Below are 18,324 nucleotides of genomic sequence, written 5' to 3'. Positions count from 1 at the left end.
TATAACTGGAATTGTTTACTACAAATAAGTTGCGCTTTTAGTTCTTCGTGGTGATTTTAGTCACATGTCTTCATACAACTAAAGGAAGAAAACCTCATCATGAAGATTAAGTAGTATAAAAAGCAAGAAACTTTCAATGGGGTTTTACGGATAGCTCCTTAGAGAAAATATGAAGACTTCTCAGAAATGGTGAAAGGGACATAGGAGCAGATGGGTGTGGAAGGGTCAGAATTTCTTGCTCCTCTCTATCTACCAGGTCTCTCAGGTTCCCTGCTTACTATTTTCACTATTATTTTCCTTTTTTTTTTTTTTTAACGTCATTCCCTTTGAGAATTCTAAAGTGGCCACAAAGGGCAGCCCCATTACATTAGGTTTGGATAAGCTGTTCATTGACACACGGGAATGACAGTAATCTAGGAAGGAAAATTTGGCCACGAGATCATTCTTTGCCCAGATGAACACGCAAACTTCCTTGTAAACCCGGAGTCAGTAATTCTCTCTTGTCACGTTTCTGTTCCTCCCCAGCTGTACTGGTAGATTGGCTGGAAGCAGGAGTAGTTTCCAGGAAGCCAGGTTGGACAGTTACACCTTATTTTATCAGCCCCTGGTGTAGAGAAAAATAAGCAGAGAGTATCACTCTGCACATACCTCTAACTTTTTGCCTTTGTCCCGGGAGAGTGAAAATGCCTGTGGCTTTGACCAGGTGTGCCTTGATGTGTAACAGGCATTGTGTTCATTACCTGCTGAGTGAGCCTAGGGCTGCTGTAAAATTGAGAAGAGCCAAGAAAGTCCTTGGAGGTTTGGAAGTGAGGCCCTTTATGCCAGGTGATGGCTGTCTCCTCCTTTAATGGTGTAAAAGAAGTCACCAGCCAGTGGACCACGTACTGCCAACAGATGGTTTTATTTCATGTTTCTCTTTTTTTTTTCCCTTTTTTTTTTGTTTTTTGAAGCAAACACATAAAGCTGGAGAGAGTTCTTATAAAAATGTCAGGGTTTCCCCCCTCCCCCCCTTTTTGGAAAAACCTAAAAATCTGGCAGCACTCTACCTAGCCTTCCCTAAGGTAACAGTAGGAGTAGAAGCCACACCCCAACCCGTTGCAGACTGCCTGCTCTAGGCGGCCAGCATCCCCATCGCTCACTATCGTCCCTCCAATATGGAGTGTCAGTTGCCATTTATCATCGTGTTTTTCGCACCTGGCCCACGTCACTCCTTTATATCACCTGCTGGCTCTGTAGCCTTTTAGGTTTGTGATTTCCTGACGCACAGGGCTATGGGCTGATGACTTTTCCAGAACCCACCCCCAAATACAGAGTGGTATGAAGTTAGGTCTCTTTAACCTCAGCTAAGCATAGCACAGTAGTTTAAGCTCTTGTCTTGGTTTAACTACCTGCATTTGAATCCTATCTCTACCATTTACTACCTGTGGAGCAGCTGGGCAATTTACTTAACCTCCCGGATCCTCAGTTTCCTAGTCCACAAAATGGAATGATTACTGTACCTGCCTCTAGAGGCGTTAGGAAGATTTGATGAGTTAATATAGCTCTTTGAACAGTTTAATTATTAATAATCAGCCTTTCAGACAATTTATAGCAAATCAGGTAGGTGAATGGAGCTCTAAGCACTATAAAGAAAATGTCCTTGCTCATGCGGCTTTCGTATTGTTATTTCCAAAACCAGAAAACACAGCTTCACTGGGAATGATGACTGAGCATGTCTTTGCTTGTACTGTAGGGAGAGGCTATTTAAATATTTCAACCTGCAGACACCGAATCGTTTGTTTGTTTTCCCCCTTTCTCTGGTTTTATTTATTTGTTTTACTTTTCCTGAAAGTACCCTGGTAAGGCCCATTCTATTACTGCCCACGTTTAGGTACCTCTGGGAAGTATGTTCTAAATTCTCCACTGCTACATGTTTCATGTATATTTCGTGTTAGTGATCCTCTAGAAAAAAAGCACTTACTCAGTTTATGTTTTTTATGTCTCTTACCAAATTTGGTGCTCAAGTAGGAGGTACTCAAATTAGGAGGGCCTTAATTAGACACATCATATTTTTGGTTGTTTTTAGAAAATGCTGCTGAGAAATGTACTTCTCCATGTGTTGAGATTTTTGCACCAGTAAAGTCAGTTACTAATATAGTAACTCAACCTACCTGTGAAAGAAGTACCACCTGGACTAACCTCTTTCCCATCACTTCAGTCAAATGTTACAGCTCTGACAGTCGTGTACATTAGCAGCGTATTAAATAAGAACTGCCATCTATATTTAACTGATACATAAGAATTAATTAGCTCTTATGAGACAGTTTTTTTTTTTTTCAAAGTTCTTGCATGATTCTGGGACAGATGTATTTTTATTGTTTAAAAAGAACTAGGATAATTTGTGTCTATTTATGGCCTTTGTTTTCAGTGCCAGTCCTAATTTTTTTTTAGGGGGATGCTTTTAAAAATTGTGAGCCCCTCTCCCCTCCGAGAGCCAATAATTCTGTGTGATTCACAAATGTAAAGTTTTTCTGTGGTAATTTCTACTAGAGGTAGCACTGCTCTGCTGTTACCGTTCCCACCATTTTATTTTTCCAAATAGAAAACTTGATATGAAGTATTATTGGAAGGCTTTGTTTTCATTTGTTAAGCATGCTTATGTAGAAGGCTTTTAAAATTATATTCTCCCTTTATATAATATTTAACCTAAGATCTTTTTTTTTTTTTCTTGGAAAAGGGATTCATCCTAATTTGCATCTGTACCCTTTAAAATTGCCCCTGTGAAGAGGTGGTGATGGTGAAAAAGCGGGGTCTGGGTTTGGTGGAGCTATTCCAAGTCTAGAGACATGGCTTATAGTTACTTGGATAAGGAGGGAGATTCCTAGGGAGGATTCTTAGTGTTAGAAGGGGTTTTAGCTCTACCTGGTCCAGTTTCCCAGATGTGTCCCCCTGCATCACCTCTAGCAGATCATCATCTAACCTTGTGTGGACATGCCCAGCGTTAGTTGCTGTGTCAGGAAGCCGTTCGCAACACCAAAGGACAGCTCTAAACACGACAGGCATTTCCTATATGAAAACAGACTCAGACCTCTGACTTCTAGCTTTTGTTCTGCTTGGAACTTCAGAGAGTCAGTCTGTTCTCATTCCGAGAAATGTCCTTTAAAATATTCATAAACGTATCCGCCTCAGGACATTCTCCTTCGGGTTGTAACATCTCACTTTGCTATCTGAGTGATGCCTGGACTTCCAGCCATCCTGGTCCCCCCCAGTCTCACCCCGCCTTTAGACACATTTTACTTTTTTAGTGTCCCATTGAAAACGTAGCACGCAGAACTCCAGAGGTATTCCGATGGCGCCTAATTGCAGGTTGGTTAGCCTCCTTATTCCGGACACCAGGATTCTGTTAACATAACTCAGGAGCGTGTTAACTTTTTTCACCAACCTTGACTCAGAGTTAACTCACGTTGAAAATGCGACTTCTTGAAAAACTCCCTCTCCTGCAAAACATACACACAGTTCTTTTCTCACGTGAATGCTGCCAAGGTTAGCCTTCAGCTAAACCTCTGATTTTTTGTATCCTGTATCGACTTATTCTTATATAGTTGAATCTTACTGATTTTTGTACCACTGTTCTAGCCTATTGATGTAACACTGATTATTTTATGCCTTTTTTTAAAAACAAAACAAAACCACGTTTACTTGTTTTCCTAAGTTGTTGTCATCTGAAGATTTGCTATAAGCTATTGTGAAGAAACTTCGAAAGGGCAAAGGACAGGTCTTCTATAACATGCCCCTGAAAGTCACTTAAGGTTGACATGAATTTATTAATCAGTAATCTTTAAAGTTGATGAACCGTCTGTGAACTCACATGACCATGCTATCATGTCACCCACATTCATCTATCCTTTGTCAAGGTTATCAAAAACAGCTAAAACCAAGATGTACCATGTTTGTGGCCTCTCCAATCCATCAACCTAGAAACCCTGCCGAAAGAATGAAACGAGGTTAGCTTGCCATGGCTTTTTCTAAGGGACCCCCTACCGGTACTTAATGATGTTATTTATCTTCTCTCTGAAGCCCTGTGGCATCTGAATAATTTACTCCAAATTTTGACCAAGGGTCCACATCAAGCACAGCGACTCGAGTTTCCATTCTCCTTTTGAAAGTGGGACATTTAGTCTTCTGATTCCATTTCTATTCTCTGTGATTTCTTAAACGTCATTAGCAAAAAGCAATCTACGCACTCTTTCAGGATGTAATTAGTTTGCAACTGGACACTTGAACTCATCTGAAGCTTCTTGATATGCTCTAGCGACTCTCCTATCAGTAGCTTTTGTTCAACCTTTATTATGCCTTGCTTTTCAAATCTGAGCGTCGTTCATGTTCCCCAAGAGTCTGGAAACAGAATATGAGGAGGTTATCGTCACCTCCTCCCACTCTGACAGTTTTGTGAAGACCAGCAGGAGCGTACTGCGAGGATGGGCCCCGCTGTCTGCAGAGGGTCTGGACTTCAGGTGCAGCTCTGAGGACGGACAAGGGAAGCAGCAGGGAGGCAGGAGATGCCTGCCTGACCCTGGCACACAGTGGGGCGGCCAGGGGCGGCCAAACGGCTCCTTCCTCCCTGATACCTGATGCCCCCTTCAGGCTCTGCTCTCTTCCTGGAGGCTAGGCTGTCTTCTTCTTGCCCCTCTTTTTAAGAAACACTGATGACGTCCCTAGGAATGGTGGAAGGCCTCAGCGTCTTCTGAATCTTAGCTCTCCCCACATTGTAGAAAATCATTCATTGATCCTGGAAATATTAATTACATTATTCCTTCCTTCTCTCCAGCCCTGAGGGCCAGAGGGTTAAAAAAAAACTCACGGTACTTACCTCCACTAGCTCGCCATGCGGTAGAGGAGACAGCCCGGAGAATACTGAACAGGCAGGTGGCCTGGGAGATTCAGGGAAGGCGGGGTCACGGGAGCCCCTTATATAAGAATATAATAACATTATCTTGAGTTTATGGTCTCTTTTAGGGGGGGAAAAATTATATATATATGATATATATATATTTATATATATGTGATATATATATATATCACTATCACTGCGTTTACCTGGGAAAAGAGAGCCGGCATTTTACCCCGTTACATTATAGTATCTTTTAAGGATTTGGGAATACTGCAAACCTAAGGACTAAGTGTACTTGTTTAATTCCTGTACACAAATTCCTATATACAGATGGAAAGTCATTTGTAGCATTTCCCTCGTTTGGAGTAAGGCTGAGCTACTGTCTTAAAGGCCCATGTATATATAGTCAACCCATATTCCAGAAGGGATGGGCTCTTACTTTAAAAAGTTGCCTCTTCTTATTCCAATATCATCTCCCCAAAGTGCTTTATCTGAAGCGTATTTAGGTGTTTGTGATGTCGAAGGCTTTCCCTCAGTTACATCATCATCCTGAGTCTTCCATCCAAGATGGACTAAATCACACCAGTGTTCACACTGTCTTTTAAAAAATTGATTTGTAGTAACATACATTTTGAAAGCCAAATCCGTGCCATCATTTCATATGCTTTTTTGTTGTGTCTGTACTTTTTTTTTTTCAGTCAGATTGCTGACCCATGTAGGTCTGTCCCCACGTACTCCTTATCAGAATCGTTCGAAAGCGTTCTGTTGGAATTTCCTTTGATCAGAGCCTTCCTTCCCCGATGAGGTGCAATCTCTGTTAGTGTCAGATCATAGAACCACGCCTGCCTCTCTCTCCAAAGTGTTTGCAGTATGTCCTATAACATGTCTACAGAATGCTCTTCACTGTTAGACATTCTGAGACAACACGGTCTGTGTCGGCTTCGGTATCCCCTTGGCTATTAACACCGTCATCAACTCAGGGTCTCCAGTGTGTTGGGAGAAAAGTGGTCCCAGTTCTGTGCCTTATTCCTAGCATGCCCTTACAGAGTTTCCTCAGCATTTCTCCCAGGCCCCCCCCCACTTCTGTGTCCTCACCCACTGTCTGCATCAGGTCCTTACCATCGTCTCTGGCCGTTCCTGCAGCTGCATGCTGCCTGCTTCTCCTCCTGCCTCTGATTCATGGATTCCCCTCTTGTCAGTGGTTACTTAAGAACTTTCAGTAGCTACTCATTGCCTACCTGATAGCGACCAGACTTCTTAGCGTGGGAAAGATAGTGTCCCACCACCTGGCTCCAGGACCTTCCCGACTTCATCTTCCAACGTGCAACTCTCCCTTGTATGTCAGACATTCCACCCGATTCTCTGCTTTTCCAGTCTCGCCTGTACTTTTCCCCTCGCCACTCCTGGATTTATGCTTTGCGCCTTCCGTAGTGTCTCCCGCTCTCCCAGGGCACAGTGGGTAAGGTCTCTGAGGAGGGATGTGTAAGTGGCCAGACGTGGGCTGTGTATGCCGATGGCACCGTCTTTGCCTGGAGTAAGATCTAGAGGGGGTGGAGGGATTTCCTAGGGCATGACACCCCTGTCAGCCGCTTCTCTGCCACCACACCAAGGAACGCCAGCGGTGCAGTTGCAAAATCCTCAATGAAAGAGGCTTCCCTAGAGGCCTGGAGAAGGGCCAGAGACCTCACATGGTGGTCGTCATTTCCAGTTGAAGATCATTAACTCGGTGATCTGTTGGAAAAGAATGGAGGTCTGGGAAGGAGAGCTAACTACCTAGATGGTGTTCAGAAACCAAGTTAGGCTGTGGTTCGGTGCACCCTCTGTGTGCTGTGGCTGCTGTAACGAAGTACAGTGTCCCGTTCAGGGTTCACAACCATTTTCTGAGGTAAGTATTATCCCCATTTTACAAGTGAGGAGTTAGACTCGGATAGGCTGAAGCTACTACATTCCTAAGGTCAACCCCTACCCCCACCAAGAAAACGCTGCCTGTCCTCCACTGCTTCTAGAACGACGGGTGGAAACGTGTGGAGGGAAATGAGAGCAGAGTCACAGGCATTTACGCGTTCGGGAGAAGCAGGAAACATCCCCAGTAATCTTCCCAACAATCCCCCGAGGTTGGCAAGGCAGGTAGGTGAGGAGGCTGAGGCTTGGAGCGTGAAATGAATTACCCGAGGTCACCAACCTAAGAGGAAGGAGCCGGGCTGTGACGAGGACCCAGGTCTTCTGACTCTAGTGTTCTTTCTACCCTACCACAGGTGTAACGTGGAGAAGGTGCCCAGTAATTCTCAGTTGGAAATAGAAGGAAACAGGTCAGGATCTGTCTTGTATTCCCGGGTCTCTAAATACAGGTATCCCTTGGTCCACCAAACAGACCGATTCCTAAAGACTCGGCCTTTGGAAGCAAATTTCTCCAGTGGCCTCCTGACCACCCCTCCTTGGAGTGGGAGATGGAGGCACAGATACTCTCAAACACCTGTTGTGGCTTTTGAAGTTTCTGTGCTGTGTTTTAATTTGGGTGTGTCCATCCTGTAACTGCACTCCTTACAAAGGCATCAGGAGCCACCACTGAGCGGGACGGTCCCCCCAGCATCACTCAGCCATGGGTTTCTGTTGCTTCCCCCAGCCACGTCCAGCGCAGCTTCTGTCTTACGTCCCACGGGCCTCTTAACTCCATGCTGTCTTGGTTTTGAAGCTTACTGAGAAGCACCTGGGGTGCCGTGTGCGCGTGCCTGCCCGCCCTGTCTGATGTTGTGGAGTCAGTCACGTGTGCGGAGGGTCTGCGCACCAGGTGGGCTTCAAGGCGTGACTTCTGGGCTTACCTGTCCTATACGGTCTTAAGCATCCTCGGGCAGCTTGTTTAACCTTTGTGTGGCTCTGCTTCTGTCGAGTGGAAAGCAGAAGTGTTTTTTTCCTAGAGATTTTGCGAGACTGAGATGATGACAGTTGAGACGGAAAGAGAGATGTGCATGATTTGCCAGGGTTAGGAGTTGTTATTGGTATACCGAAAATAACATTTCTTTCCCCGTTTTGGTCAGCCTGTACTTAAAAAAATATATATCGATACAGTACTTTACCATCCATATTCCACTTTTGTCAACTGACTCAATGACATCCTTTATGGCACTTCTGTCCCCACTAGTATAGGATCCAATCTAGGGCCAGGAGGCAAAAGAATTGAAGCTGTGTCCTGTATTTCAGAATAAATACCATCACCAGTTGCGGTCTTCCCTTTTATATAGGGAGATTAAACGTGGGGTGATTTGTACCCACCCATATCTGTGCGGAGGTGAAACTGGTGTGCAGGAATGTCAGTTTTGGGTATTTCTTATTGTAAACAGTGAGCAATCCTGGAAGCCAGACACACAAACCATACTGTGTACTAAGAGACATCAAGAATGGTGTTCTGTTTTTGCCATTACGAGAAAGAACTCAGTCTGGATTTGAATTTTGGAACTGAAACAAGAAACACTTGACTTTTTGGGGCTTGAAATAATGAACTAACAGGGTAAATCTTTCCAACTCAACCATGTAGAAAGGAGGCTTTATGGTCTAAAAGGCATGATATAGGCTAAACGCCCAGCGCAGTGAACAAGGACAGGCATAAGTTCCTTCAGCCTATATCCCCTCTTCCATCAAAATAATCGTGTGACCATGAAAAGTGGATTCCTAACTTTAAAGGGTATTAAGAGCCCCCAGTGTCATGCCTCGGCTTTCTGAGGAGATGATGTGACCATATGTAGTTAGGATCCAGATAAATCCTTTTACTGAAGACACGTTTAAACTGCAATTTCCAGAGGCATAGAAGGGGCTTGATGTTTGCTTCCTCAGGACTGCGGAGTCTGTCTGGTCCCATACTGTCACATATGCTGCTTCTCCCCAGAAACCCGAGTTTAAGACATGTTGTTCAGAGCTTGCCTTATGAATAATTTTTAAACATTATTTTTAAAAAAATCCCTCCGTGTGTTCAAAAGCACTGAGCATTTTCTATGTGTCAGTCTCTGTGTAAGTATTGAGACTGAGGGGGTGGGGGGAAATGAGTAAAATGGAATGCCTTACAGCATAGCTGGAAAGAGTTATATAAAGGAATAATGCACATCTACGGTATGAATCAAGTGTACATGCCAGGTGGGAGGGTAGGAAGGGGGAAAGCAAAGTCAGTCAGTGACTTGTGGGAGGAGTCGAAATCCCCCAAGCAGATGGGGGGTGGGCGGAGGCAGCCAAGGTGCTGAGACCCATGTGTGTAGGCAGCCAGGGAGGAGGTATGGAAAAGCAGGACCCCTTCTAGAGACCACACGTCTCTCAGTATGACTGGGTCCTCAGGTGCAAGGGAAGAGGGCCATAGCATTGGACATGGCGATGGGGATGAAGGCGAGAGAACAAGTACTCAGAGAGAGGTATGATTGACAAGACTTAGGGCAGACCAGATGTGAGAGATGGAGGAGAACTTTTTAAGGATAACTCCTGGTTCTCTGTCCTGAGTGGTAAGTGAAATTTACATTTACAGAAATATGGCTGAAAAGAAAGGTGGCATGTGGTACCCAGCCCTACATACTGCAGCCCAGGAAATCTAAATTCCCTCCATGGCTATTAACAGCCCTTAATGTCGTGATTATGTTGTTAGTATTGACTGTCCCTTCAGGACCGGCTAAGAAGCTCTTATAGTCAAAATTTAGTTTTAGCAACATCGGCACCAGACATTTGGCATTTCTTTAAGTGGGGGAGGGAGGCTGTGACCGGATCTCAGGCTCAAGCCCCTTTGCATTTAATTAGATTACAGAGAAATTGCCATGAAATACAAGTGTGACCAAGTGGATACACTGAGAGAATCTTAATTCTAGGTGAAGAGCCTTGCTTCATTTATTCTGTTTGGATACCTAGGGCTCAGCGCCAGGGTTGGCGGTCTGTCTTGTGTACTAGCAGCGTAGGGAAGTCAGAACCTCAATTGATGTCCAGGGTGACGCTTCCCCGGAGTGTGGTCCTCAAACTCTAGTCCTGGAGCTTCTTGGAGAATTCCCAGCATGGGTAGAGGCTCTGGGAAGTTTTGTGTAAAGTAGCCTGCTGAACTTTGTCTAACCCAGCATTCCCCAAACTCATGTGACCAGTGAAGCCCCCTTTTCAGGGCACACTATTAATAACCCATTAAGCTCATGCTTCATGGAGCACATATTGGGAAATGCTGACTTAGAGCTCAGAAGTTGCACTTAGTCCGGAGAGAATCAGCTTAGGGAAATGCAGATTCTAGAACTTTATTTTGTCCTTCTTAAAAGTATTGATACTTTCAGATGTGTACTGGAATAAGCTGCTTTGACTCCTAGTGACTTGACACTTATTAATGATGCTCAGCCAATTTTACCCACGTACAGCAGGTGGGCAGCCCACAAATAAACGTGGTCCATCTGCTTTCTGAGGCACAGAAAGCCTCCCCGAGGCTTCCAGCATCAGCCTGGCGCAGGAGCCCAGGGTCTCTGCCTCTCAAAGCTTCAGGACTACCGGCATAAATGACCTCTCTCTGAGGGAGGGGAAGCAGTCCCAGCTGGAAACAGCAAAACTGATTTTCTTACAGAGCTGATAAACTGTCTTCATAACCACTCTCTGTCTTTTGATTTAGAAATTGATTGCTCTGAAAGAGGGCAGTTATTTGGGCATAAATGTTCTTGTGTATTCATGGGAAAAATATCTGCCTTGTTCCTTTAGAATCACACCTCATATGTCTTCCTTATGAATTTCCTAAAACGGCCATTATAGAAAAAAGCAGCACTCGGGGTGCCTGCTACCACACACACACCCCTTTGACAAAGTGACATTTGGGATTTGCAGCTCAGGTGGAGAGGCATTTGATTTTGTTTGCCTGCAGAAGCTTTGTGATTTTGAGTTTGATCACAATTCAGCCAAAAGCTGTGAAGCCCTTTTTTTAACGTTACGATGTTGGAGACCCGGGGAAAGACCAAAGGACAGAACATTCAGTGGAAGGGAAGGTGTGTCCTTACCTTTTGAAAGGAAGGCATCCTCTGAGTCACTTCCAGGTCTCCAAGATGGGGTGACAAAAGCTGATGAAACAGCGTGACCAATGTGTCTATCACATTGAGACAGGTGGACAGTTAGGATTCTGTACCTCTACCTGCTATGATGAAGTGTCGAGTGAGAAAAAGAGGAGAAGAATCTAGGCGTCCCAAGTTAATATTTCTAAAAAGTCAAGTGATAGCTGATAAGTCTTCTCAGTCATCTCCTCAAAATGCTTGTCTAAGTAAACAAGTAAATAAACAGTACTCTCTGAATCTCATGTCCAGGTGATCACCTCTGATTTGCAGTCATAAGTTCAATGAGAGAATTCTGAAGGAATAAATAGGAACTTCATGCAGTAGATTCTGTTGGTTGTAATATAGTAAATAAAAAATTTGTGGAATTATTGTTCTATTATTCTATTTATTGGGCTTTATATGGGAGAGTTAAAAGGTGCCAGTTGATGAACTGTGCTGTTTATGGTGATATAAATAAAGATTGGTCATATGCCCCTCAGATGACATTTTTCTGGGAAAAATCAAATTAGATTTTTGACTTATAGCATGTTTTCAAAGAAGGTAACCCATAAAAATGTTTGAGGCCTACTTTACTTATGGATGACAGTAGGGTTCCAAATTACATTAGATTGTAAATCTTCATTTTGTTGAACAAGAGTACCTTATTATTAATGTTTATTTATGCTCTGGCATTTCTCCTTCTGGTCCTTAGTTCATGCCCTTTTAAAAACCTAGTTGAATGTGTATTGTATTTACAATTAGATATCCTGTGGGGTTTTTTTTTTTCCCCTATTGAATGTCATAATGAGCATTTTTTTCTGTTTTTTAAGGCACATACTTTAAAAATACATGATTTTAGATTCTAGCCTTCCATTACTTGTTTTCTTCCCCCAATTGTTTAACATTTTGGCTGCCTTAGATTATTTTAAATAATGCTGTGATGAACATCTTTACATGTACAGATAATATATATATATATCTTTATCCATATTCCAGCCTAGAGGATTACCAACAGCAAAACCATACATCAGAGTGTGATTACATTGAAGACTGTTGTTAAAGCCTTGCTGCTTTTCTTATTGAGCTGAGCAAGCCCTTTAAGCCTCCTAACATGGGGGCATTTACCTTGCATAAACCTGATGTAACCTCATTTTGGTTGATAACTCAGGCACATTAGACACCTAGTCCTTAACACAACCCTTGGGGTGATTTTTACAGCTATCCATCCCATATCAAAAGCAAGTCAAGGGCTTCCCTGGTGGCGCAGTGGTTGAGAATCCGCCTGCCAATGCAGGGGACACGGGTTCGTGCCCCGGTCCAGGAAGATCCCACATGCCGCGGAGCGGCTGGGCCCGTGAGCCATGGCCGCTGAGCCTGCGCCTCCGGAGCCTGCAAGTCAAGCCACATCCCATTCTGTTTTGCTATTACATCCTATATGCTTCAAGAAGTTGGGAAGTCAGATTTCCAAGCTTGTTAGGAGTTATCAGTATTGTCAGTCAATGCTCAGTACGACTCAGATAAGAGACCTCAGTAGAGAATGCAGAGTGTGGATACTCTGACACCTACTCTGTGACTGGCTCAGGTTTCTGGGGGCTTTCTAGATATGCAGGGTGCTACTCAGGTCTAAGTGCATTTGGAAATGGTATTTATTAAAACCTATAGGAATCTGACCCTGAAAAAAAAGACATGTATTCACCTACTGCCCTCCAATGCTGACCCAATTTTTATGGGTTTTTTCCCCAAAATGATTTCCTATGTTTGATTCCTTTAGGACTGTAATAATTTTCTGTAAAACGTTTCCAACTACAAATGGGTGTTCTAAATCATGATGTCATTTCCTTAAGGAGGCAAGATAACCACATTTTTATATTCATTAACTAACATAAACAAAACCTATGTCAGCTTTAGTTAAGATCACTTTTCCAGGAGTATCCATTAAGAGTTCTTATCAACAGATCATCTTTGGCAAGTAAAAAGGACTCAACCAATATTATGAAAGACATACTGGCCAGCATTTTAAAGGAATAGGTTTCTAAGCTAGTATTACAGTCTTATGCACTCTTCCAGCTTTACCTAAACTGTAATCAAGGTAGAGCTGATATTTATGTGATATTTATAATGTCTGTAGTCATTTTAAAGTCACAGTAGTATAGATGTGAAATTCTTGCCATTCGGTTTGTGGCGGTAATGGGAGAAAAATTGGTTCCCAGATGAAGCATAGCAAAGCAGATCTCGTGTGTGTGTGTGTGTGTGTGTAAGCTCTACATGCAGAGTTTGCAAACAACCATTAACATAGAGGCATGTAGGGCTTTTCCATCGCATACACCATGACAGCATAGCCAGGTGTCCCTTTGTCCTTTTGTCTCTGTGGAGAGGAAATGTGTTTGCCCACCAGCACCTGTAAACTCTATTAAGTGCAGTGGGTTCCTGTATATTTGTATTTTAGGTTATTCTCCTCGCCCCCAACACCCTATGTCTTATCAGGGTCACATTTCTCATTGTGATAGATCGTTGTATGAAATAGGTCTGAAATCAGACCATTTTGGAGGAGGGGGACAGGTATCACTTTTGTCATGGCAAACAGCACACTTTGAGATAACAATTTATACTTAGGCTTTAAATGTGTAAAATGACATAATGGAAAATACCTTGGGGGTAAGGATAAGCATTTCAACAGAAACTGAACACCTTTTGCAAACCATTGTACAATTAGTCCATTGTTCTGTACTTTAAAAAAAAAAAAAAAAAAAAAAAAAACTTCCTGGCAGTGAAAAACAAGTATTTGAAAAGGTATAATGAAAAAGCATTTGTGCAGCTTAAGTTTGAGAAAGAAATGCCAAGAATTCAAAACTGTCAGGCTGCTTCACTTCCTTTTTCTTATTTACCTTTTTTTTTTTAACCTTTAATTTAGGGAAAAAATAAGTTACCGTAGCAACATTAGCAATACCTCAGTGCATTCTGTAGGTTATATAAAAGCTGAATGTCCTCCAGGACCACCTGACTTTTCCTGCCCAGGGTCGCCATCAGAACTATCCCCTCTGATAGAGATGGGGGAGGGGTTTTGACTGCCTGTAAAGTGTTCCCTCCCACACTCTGTGGAGGAGAGCAAAAAAACAGCATGCATAGAATTAAGTTCTGAGTAGCAAAGTACCAGGAGTTCTTTAATATTGAGGAAAACTTCTTCCATTTTTTTTTTTTTTTTTTTTGAGGAAGGGTTCTTGATCCTGAATAGATAATGGAATATTTGAAGGGAGAAAAGGATAGAGAACGTTCTAACCATGGAGTGAGAGGTGGGTCAAGCCTGGAGACTTGGAATTTGTGATAAAGGGGGGATTGGCCGTGGTACTTGGGGGTACACAGGAGAGAGGCTATTCTGACCAGAAGAGTCAAGTCAGCAGTACAGTCAGGGTTTACAGAGAAGGACCTGAGGGAGGGCTTCAAAATCCAGACCGAGGTGTTTGAATGGAGATGGTTCCAATGGAACCACGAGAAGACTTCCTTACATGGCATCCAAGTCCTCGGTCAGGCCCTTGGTTCTTAGCAGGGGGAATAAAGGAAGTGAGATGGGAATATTAAGCCATGGAGCCTTTATTTTTAAAACTGAATAAAGTTATGTCATTTTACAGTATTGGCCCTGAGTCTCAGAACATTCAGCTCTCTCCTTTGTGAGCACAGATAACTCTGGACTTGCCTCCTTATAGGGTCTAGAATTTCTACGTCCTGAGAACAGGACATCAGACCAAGATGGTTTCAACCATTTTGCTCCTGTTGGAAAGAGCTTACATTCTCAGTGCAAACTGCTTATTTCTTATTTCTCCAGTAGCACAGATGAAATTAAGAGTACGTCTATCACAGGTGTACAAAGCAAAGATGTACTTGTAATCCGTCAATAGAAAAATGACACCATCTGTTGGCAATGCAGAAAATGACACTGAAGATGTCATTGAGGGTCAGGTGTTAAATCCAGAATCACAAAGAGGTCTGACTCTCTGTTGCTAGGGTATAAAGAATGCTAATTATAAAGAAGTCACTGATAGAAATAGAAAAATGAATATCTATAAATTCCTCTTATGGCCTTTTAGAGATTCATTTACAGACTGGTGAAATGTTTGTGTATTTAAGTCTCAGAATGGGAGACAGAAAAACAGACCAGAGATTGTGGCCCTATGTTGAAGGTGATAGCAAATGAAACAGTTTTTGTCATATACTGTGTGGTATAATTTATGGCACTACGAATGCATTTCTCAACCTGGAAGGGGTGAGGGGGTAGGGGTGGCGGAGGGTAAGAGAACACCTTGGTTCTTGCCATGATAATCTTAAAATCCAGTTTCCTATTAAACTGCAGTCTTCTTATGCCCCTTGTGTTGGCCCCTGGTTTTAGTATTCGTGAGGCCCATATGTGCATTAAAAAATAAAATAAAACAAAACACTGACCCAGCATCACAGAAAAACTCGCCCATCCCTTTGACAGGGTTTCTGGTTAATTTATGCAGGCCCCTTTGCACTTCAGCATTTTCCCCGCTGGTTGCTAGGCGACCATTTGAGTTACTGCGCATGCCTTTTTTATGATAAGTGTCATTATGATTATTTTTTAATTATATGACTGGGACTATAGATTAAAACAGCATATTGTCAGTCATCCTCTGCTGCTGCTTCTAGCATTCTCACACACTCCTAGAATCACCTTTCAAAATTTACATGGCAGCGATTTATGGGTGTTGTTTTGTTTTGTTTTTAATATTTCTGCCTTCACAAAGGAAGTAGAGATGGCATCATAAGGGAAGCGAGATTTTTGTGAAAAATGACTGTACTGTATCTCCCGAGCTGTTATTGATCTGGATAGGCTGAGTCAGATATTAGGATCCTGAACCTAAATTATGAATATCTGGTTCCTTTGACCATGTCTGCTTCTAACATTAAGTGATGTTAAATGCTTACGTTGCTTTATAATCTGTTTCTCAAAGTCACAAAATGCTAAGCGTTCGTTGCTATTAAATGTGCTTTCATATAAAACTGCCATGAATTTGTGGGGAGGGTATAGCACTGATCCCAGGAACATGAGGCAGCCACACTTGCTAAATATGTTTGTTCTTTTCAGCACAAATGACTCCATACACACAAAATGAAGTTAGGCAAGATGAAGGGGTTCCATTGGCAAATAATCATAAAGGTTTCTGTAGTTCAGCGTGTGGAAAAATGCCCCAAGAGGAGTAAGACTGAAAAGATAGACAGTCCCTGGTACATACGAAAGCTTTTCATTTGAGTTTCCAGAGTATATTCTAACATATTATTTTCTGAATATAAAGTGGATTTGAAAACAAAGGGATATGGAAATAAAGTCAGTATTTTTTTTTTTTTAACCAACTCAATTACTACTCATTTAGAAATGGAATTTTTGGTGGAATGGGACACTTCAAATATTTGTATCAAACTGAAGAGAGGTTCACTCTGAAAGAGAAATCCACAGTGGCCTTCCCATATGTATGACAGAAGTGGAGATCTACTGGTATTCTAATGTCATTTTGAAGTTAGCACTGGGGGCATTAATCTCCCATATAGTTTAGGATTTTCTTTGATTTGAAGAGCCCCATGTTTATATGCATGGGATGTCATTTGCTTTTTCGACATTTTTCTGAAATAAAATACAAGTTTTTCTCTGTAGCGCATGATCTGTTATGTTTTTGTTCATTTCTCCCCTGCCCCGCTACAGTTCAGGGCGACAGCTCAGTGAAGTCTTCATTCAGTTACCTTCAAGAAAAGAATTACCAGAATACTATGAATTAATTAGGAAACCGGTGGATTTCAAAAAAATAAAGGTAGATCTTTTGTTTACGAACTTTATTTTTTAAGTAAATAAAGTAGAAGTGTAAATTCATTGAAATGATTAGAGTTAGGACTTGTCAGTTGGTAACCTATCTGACTGCCACTGACACCCATCCAGGGCTTGGCACTTAAAAGGCCGGGATGTTCTTGTGCCTTTAAAATGTATGTTATGAAATCAATATACTGAGAGCTCGTGTTGATTGTATTGCATTTTATTTAAAAAGTTTCAGACTCCTTCCTCGATCCCACTCTTCTTCCTGGTTCCCATCATATGCTCCTTACTCCCCCTTATAAGAAGGAATACGTGTGGGAGGGTGGTCTCTGTTTATGACACCCCCTGGAGTTGTGTAGTCCCACCTCCCTGGCAGGACTGTCTACCGGGAAGACAAATGGAAAATCGGGATTTGTTAACCAAGTAATGATTGTTACATTTCCACCACCACCCTCCCCCACTTTCCTCTGTTTTATCCAAAATTTGCATCAGGAAAGAATTCGTAATCATAAGTACCGCAGCCTGGGTGACCTGGAGAAAGACGTCATGCTTCTGTGTCACAATGCTCAGACGTTCAACTTGGAGGGATCCCAGGTGAGACACGTTTAACCTTAAACATGCTTTGTTCTTTTAAGTAAAAGTTTTCATTTGCTACCGTCGCTACTATCGTGGCAGAAGAAAAGGAAAAATAAAAGCTTATATTTCCATGCTACCCTATGTAAGTCAGCTGAGGCTTTGGCCTCTTCATATTAATGCCAGCTCCTTTGTACCATAGCTATGCTAGTTCCTACCTGTGCTTGCCCTAAAGGCTTGGCTTTTAATCAGAGGAGGAATTTAAGTTAATAACTTAATGTAATGCTTAAAAGCTAGAGGTACAGTTTTTGCATTTACAGAGATGGTGTATTTGGTTATATTTACCTTGGGTTTTCTGATTGTAAACTTTGCATCAGGAGCCAAAACTGCTGTTTTGTTTTAAAACAAAAAAATATATAGAAAAAATAACCATGGCCTCTAATTGTTACAAAAATGCTTTTTATCCGGTCAATTGCAATTCTCTTTACTCCTCTTCTCTATAGTTAGCAAGTGTAAGAGTCTGTAAGTAAGTGACACTATTAAAATAACTAAGTTGGCGGAGGACACTTTCACTTTAGTTACACCTCAATTCCACTCACCTTTTGTAGGGACTCCCCTTTTCCTATCTATGTTCTCATACCCATGAGACAGAAAGAACAAGACGAGAGGTCAGTGTGTCTGCCAGCCAATGCAGAGACAAGCCTCTTTCCGGATGGGACTTTTTTTAAATCTTCATATCAATTCCAATCAGTAAATTGGAGAATGTGGGACTCCTCAGAATGTGCCTTGAACAGACCATACCTTTCCAGTTAATGGGATTTAATAGAAGTATTATTTTGACCCAAACAATAGGTCATGAAAGCAAGCCTTTTTCAAAGAAATGTAAGGTGAAAACTAGGACGCAGAGAGTAAATATAAGTGTCAACAAGGTAGTCTTTTATGAATGACCACTTATAGTTTGTGGATAGATTTGGGGGTTCTTTATAGGACTGTGGCAACCTTGTGATATACACCCCGTCCCACAGCCTCTCTGTCTGCCGACACCCACT

The 18,324-nt window shown here is 42.3% G+C and overlaps 1 protein-coding gene across 8 annotated transcripts in view; it reads left to right on the top strand.

Moving 5' to 3' along the window:
• The window catches only part of SMARCA2 (SWI/SNF related, matrix associated, actin dependent regulator of chromatin, subfamily a, member 2), a 176,355-nt gene that overhangs the window by 143,683 nt on the left and 14,348 nt on the right, over nucleotides 1–18,324 (top strand). For 7 of the 8 annotated variants that reach the window (XM_059071803.2, XM_067041602.1, XM_067041599.1 and 4 more), the window contains 3 exons: nucleotides 7,126–7,179; nucleotides 16,598–16,703; nucleotides 17,195–17,296. In XM_059071803.2, the coding sequence (XP_058927786.1) occupies nucleotides 7,126–7,179; nucleotides 16,598–16,703; nucleotides 17,195–17,296 (262 nt within the window). The remainder of the gene's footprint in view (nucleotides 1–7,125; nucleotides 7,180–16,597; nucleotides 16,704–17,194; nucleotides 17,297–18,324) is intronic. The other variant, XM_067041601.1, reaches the window with a different exon arrangement.

Source organism: Kogia breviceps, chromosome 8, assembly GCF_026419965.1.
Source record: "Kogia breviceps isolate mKogBre1 chromosome 8, mKogBre1 haplotype 1, whole genome shotgun sequence".
Lineage (NCBI taxonomy): Eukaryota > Metazoa > Chordata > Mammalia > Artiodactyla > Physeteridae > Kogia > Kogia breviceps.
This window is presented reverse-complemented; position numbering and strand designations above follow the sequence as displayed.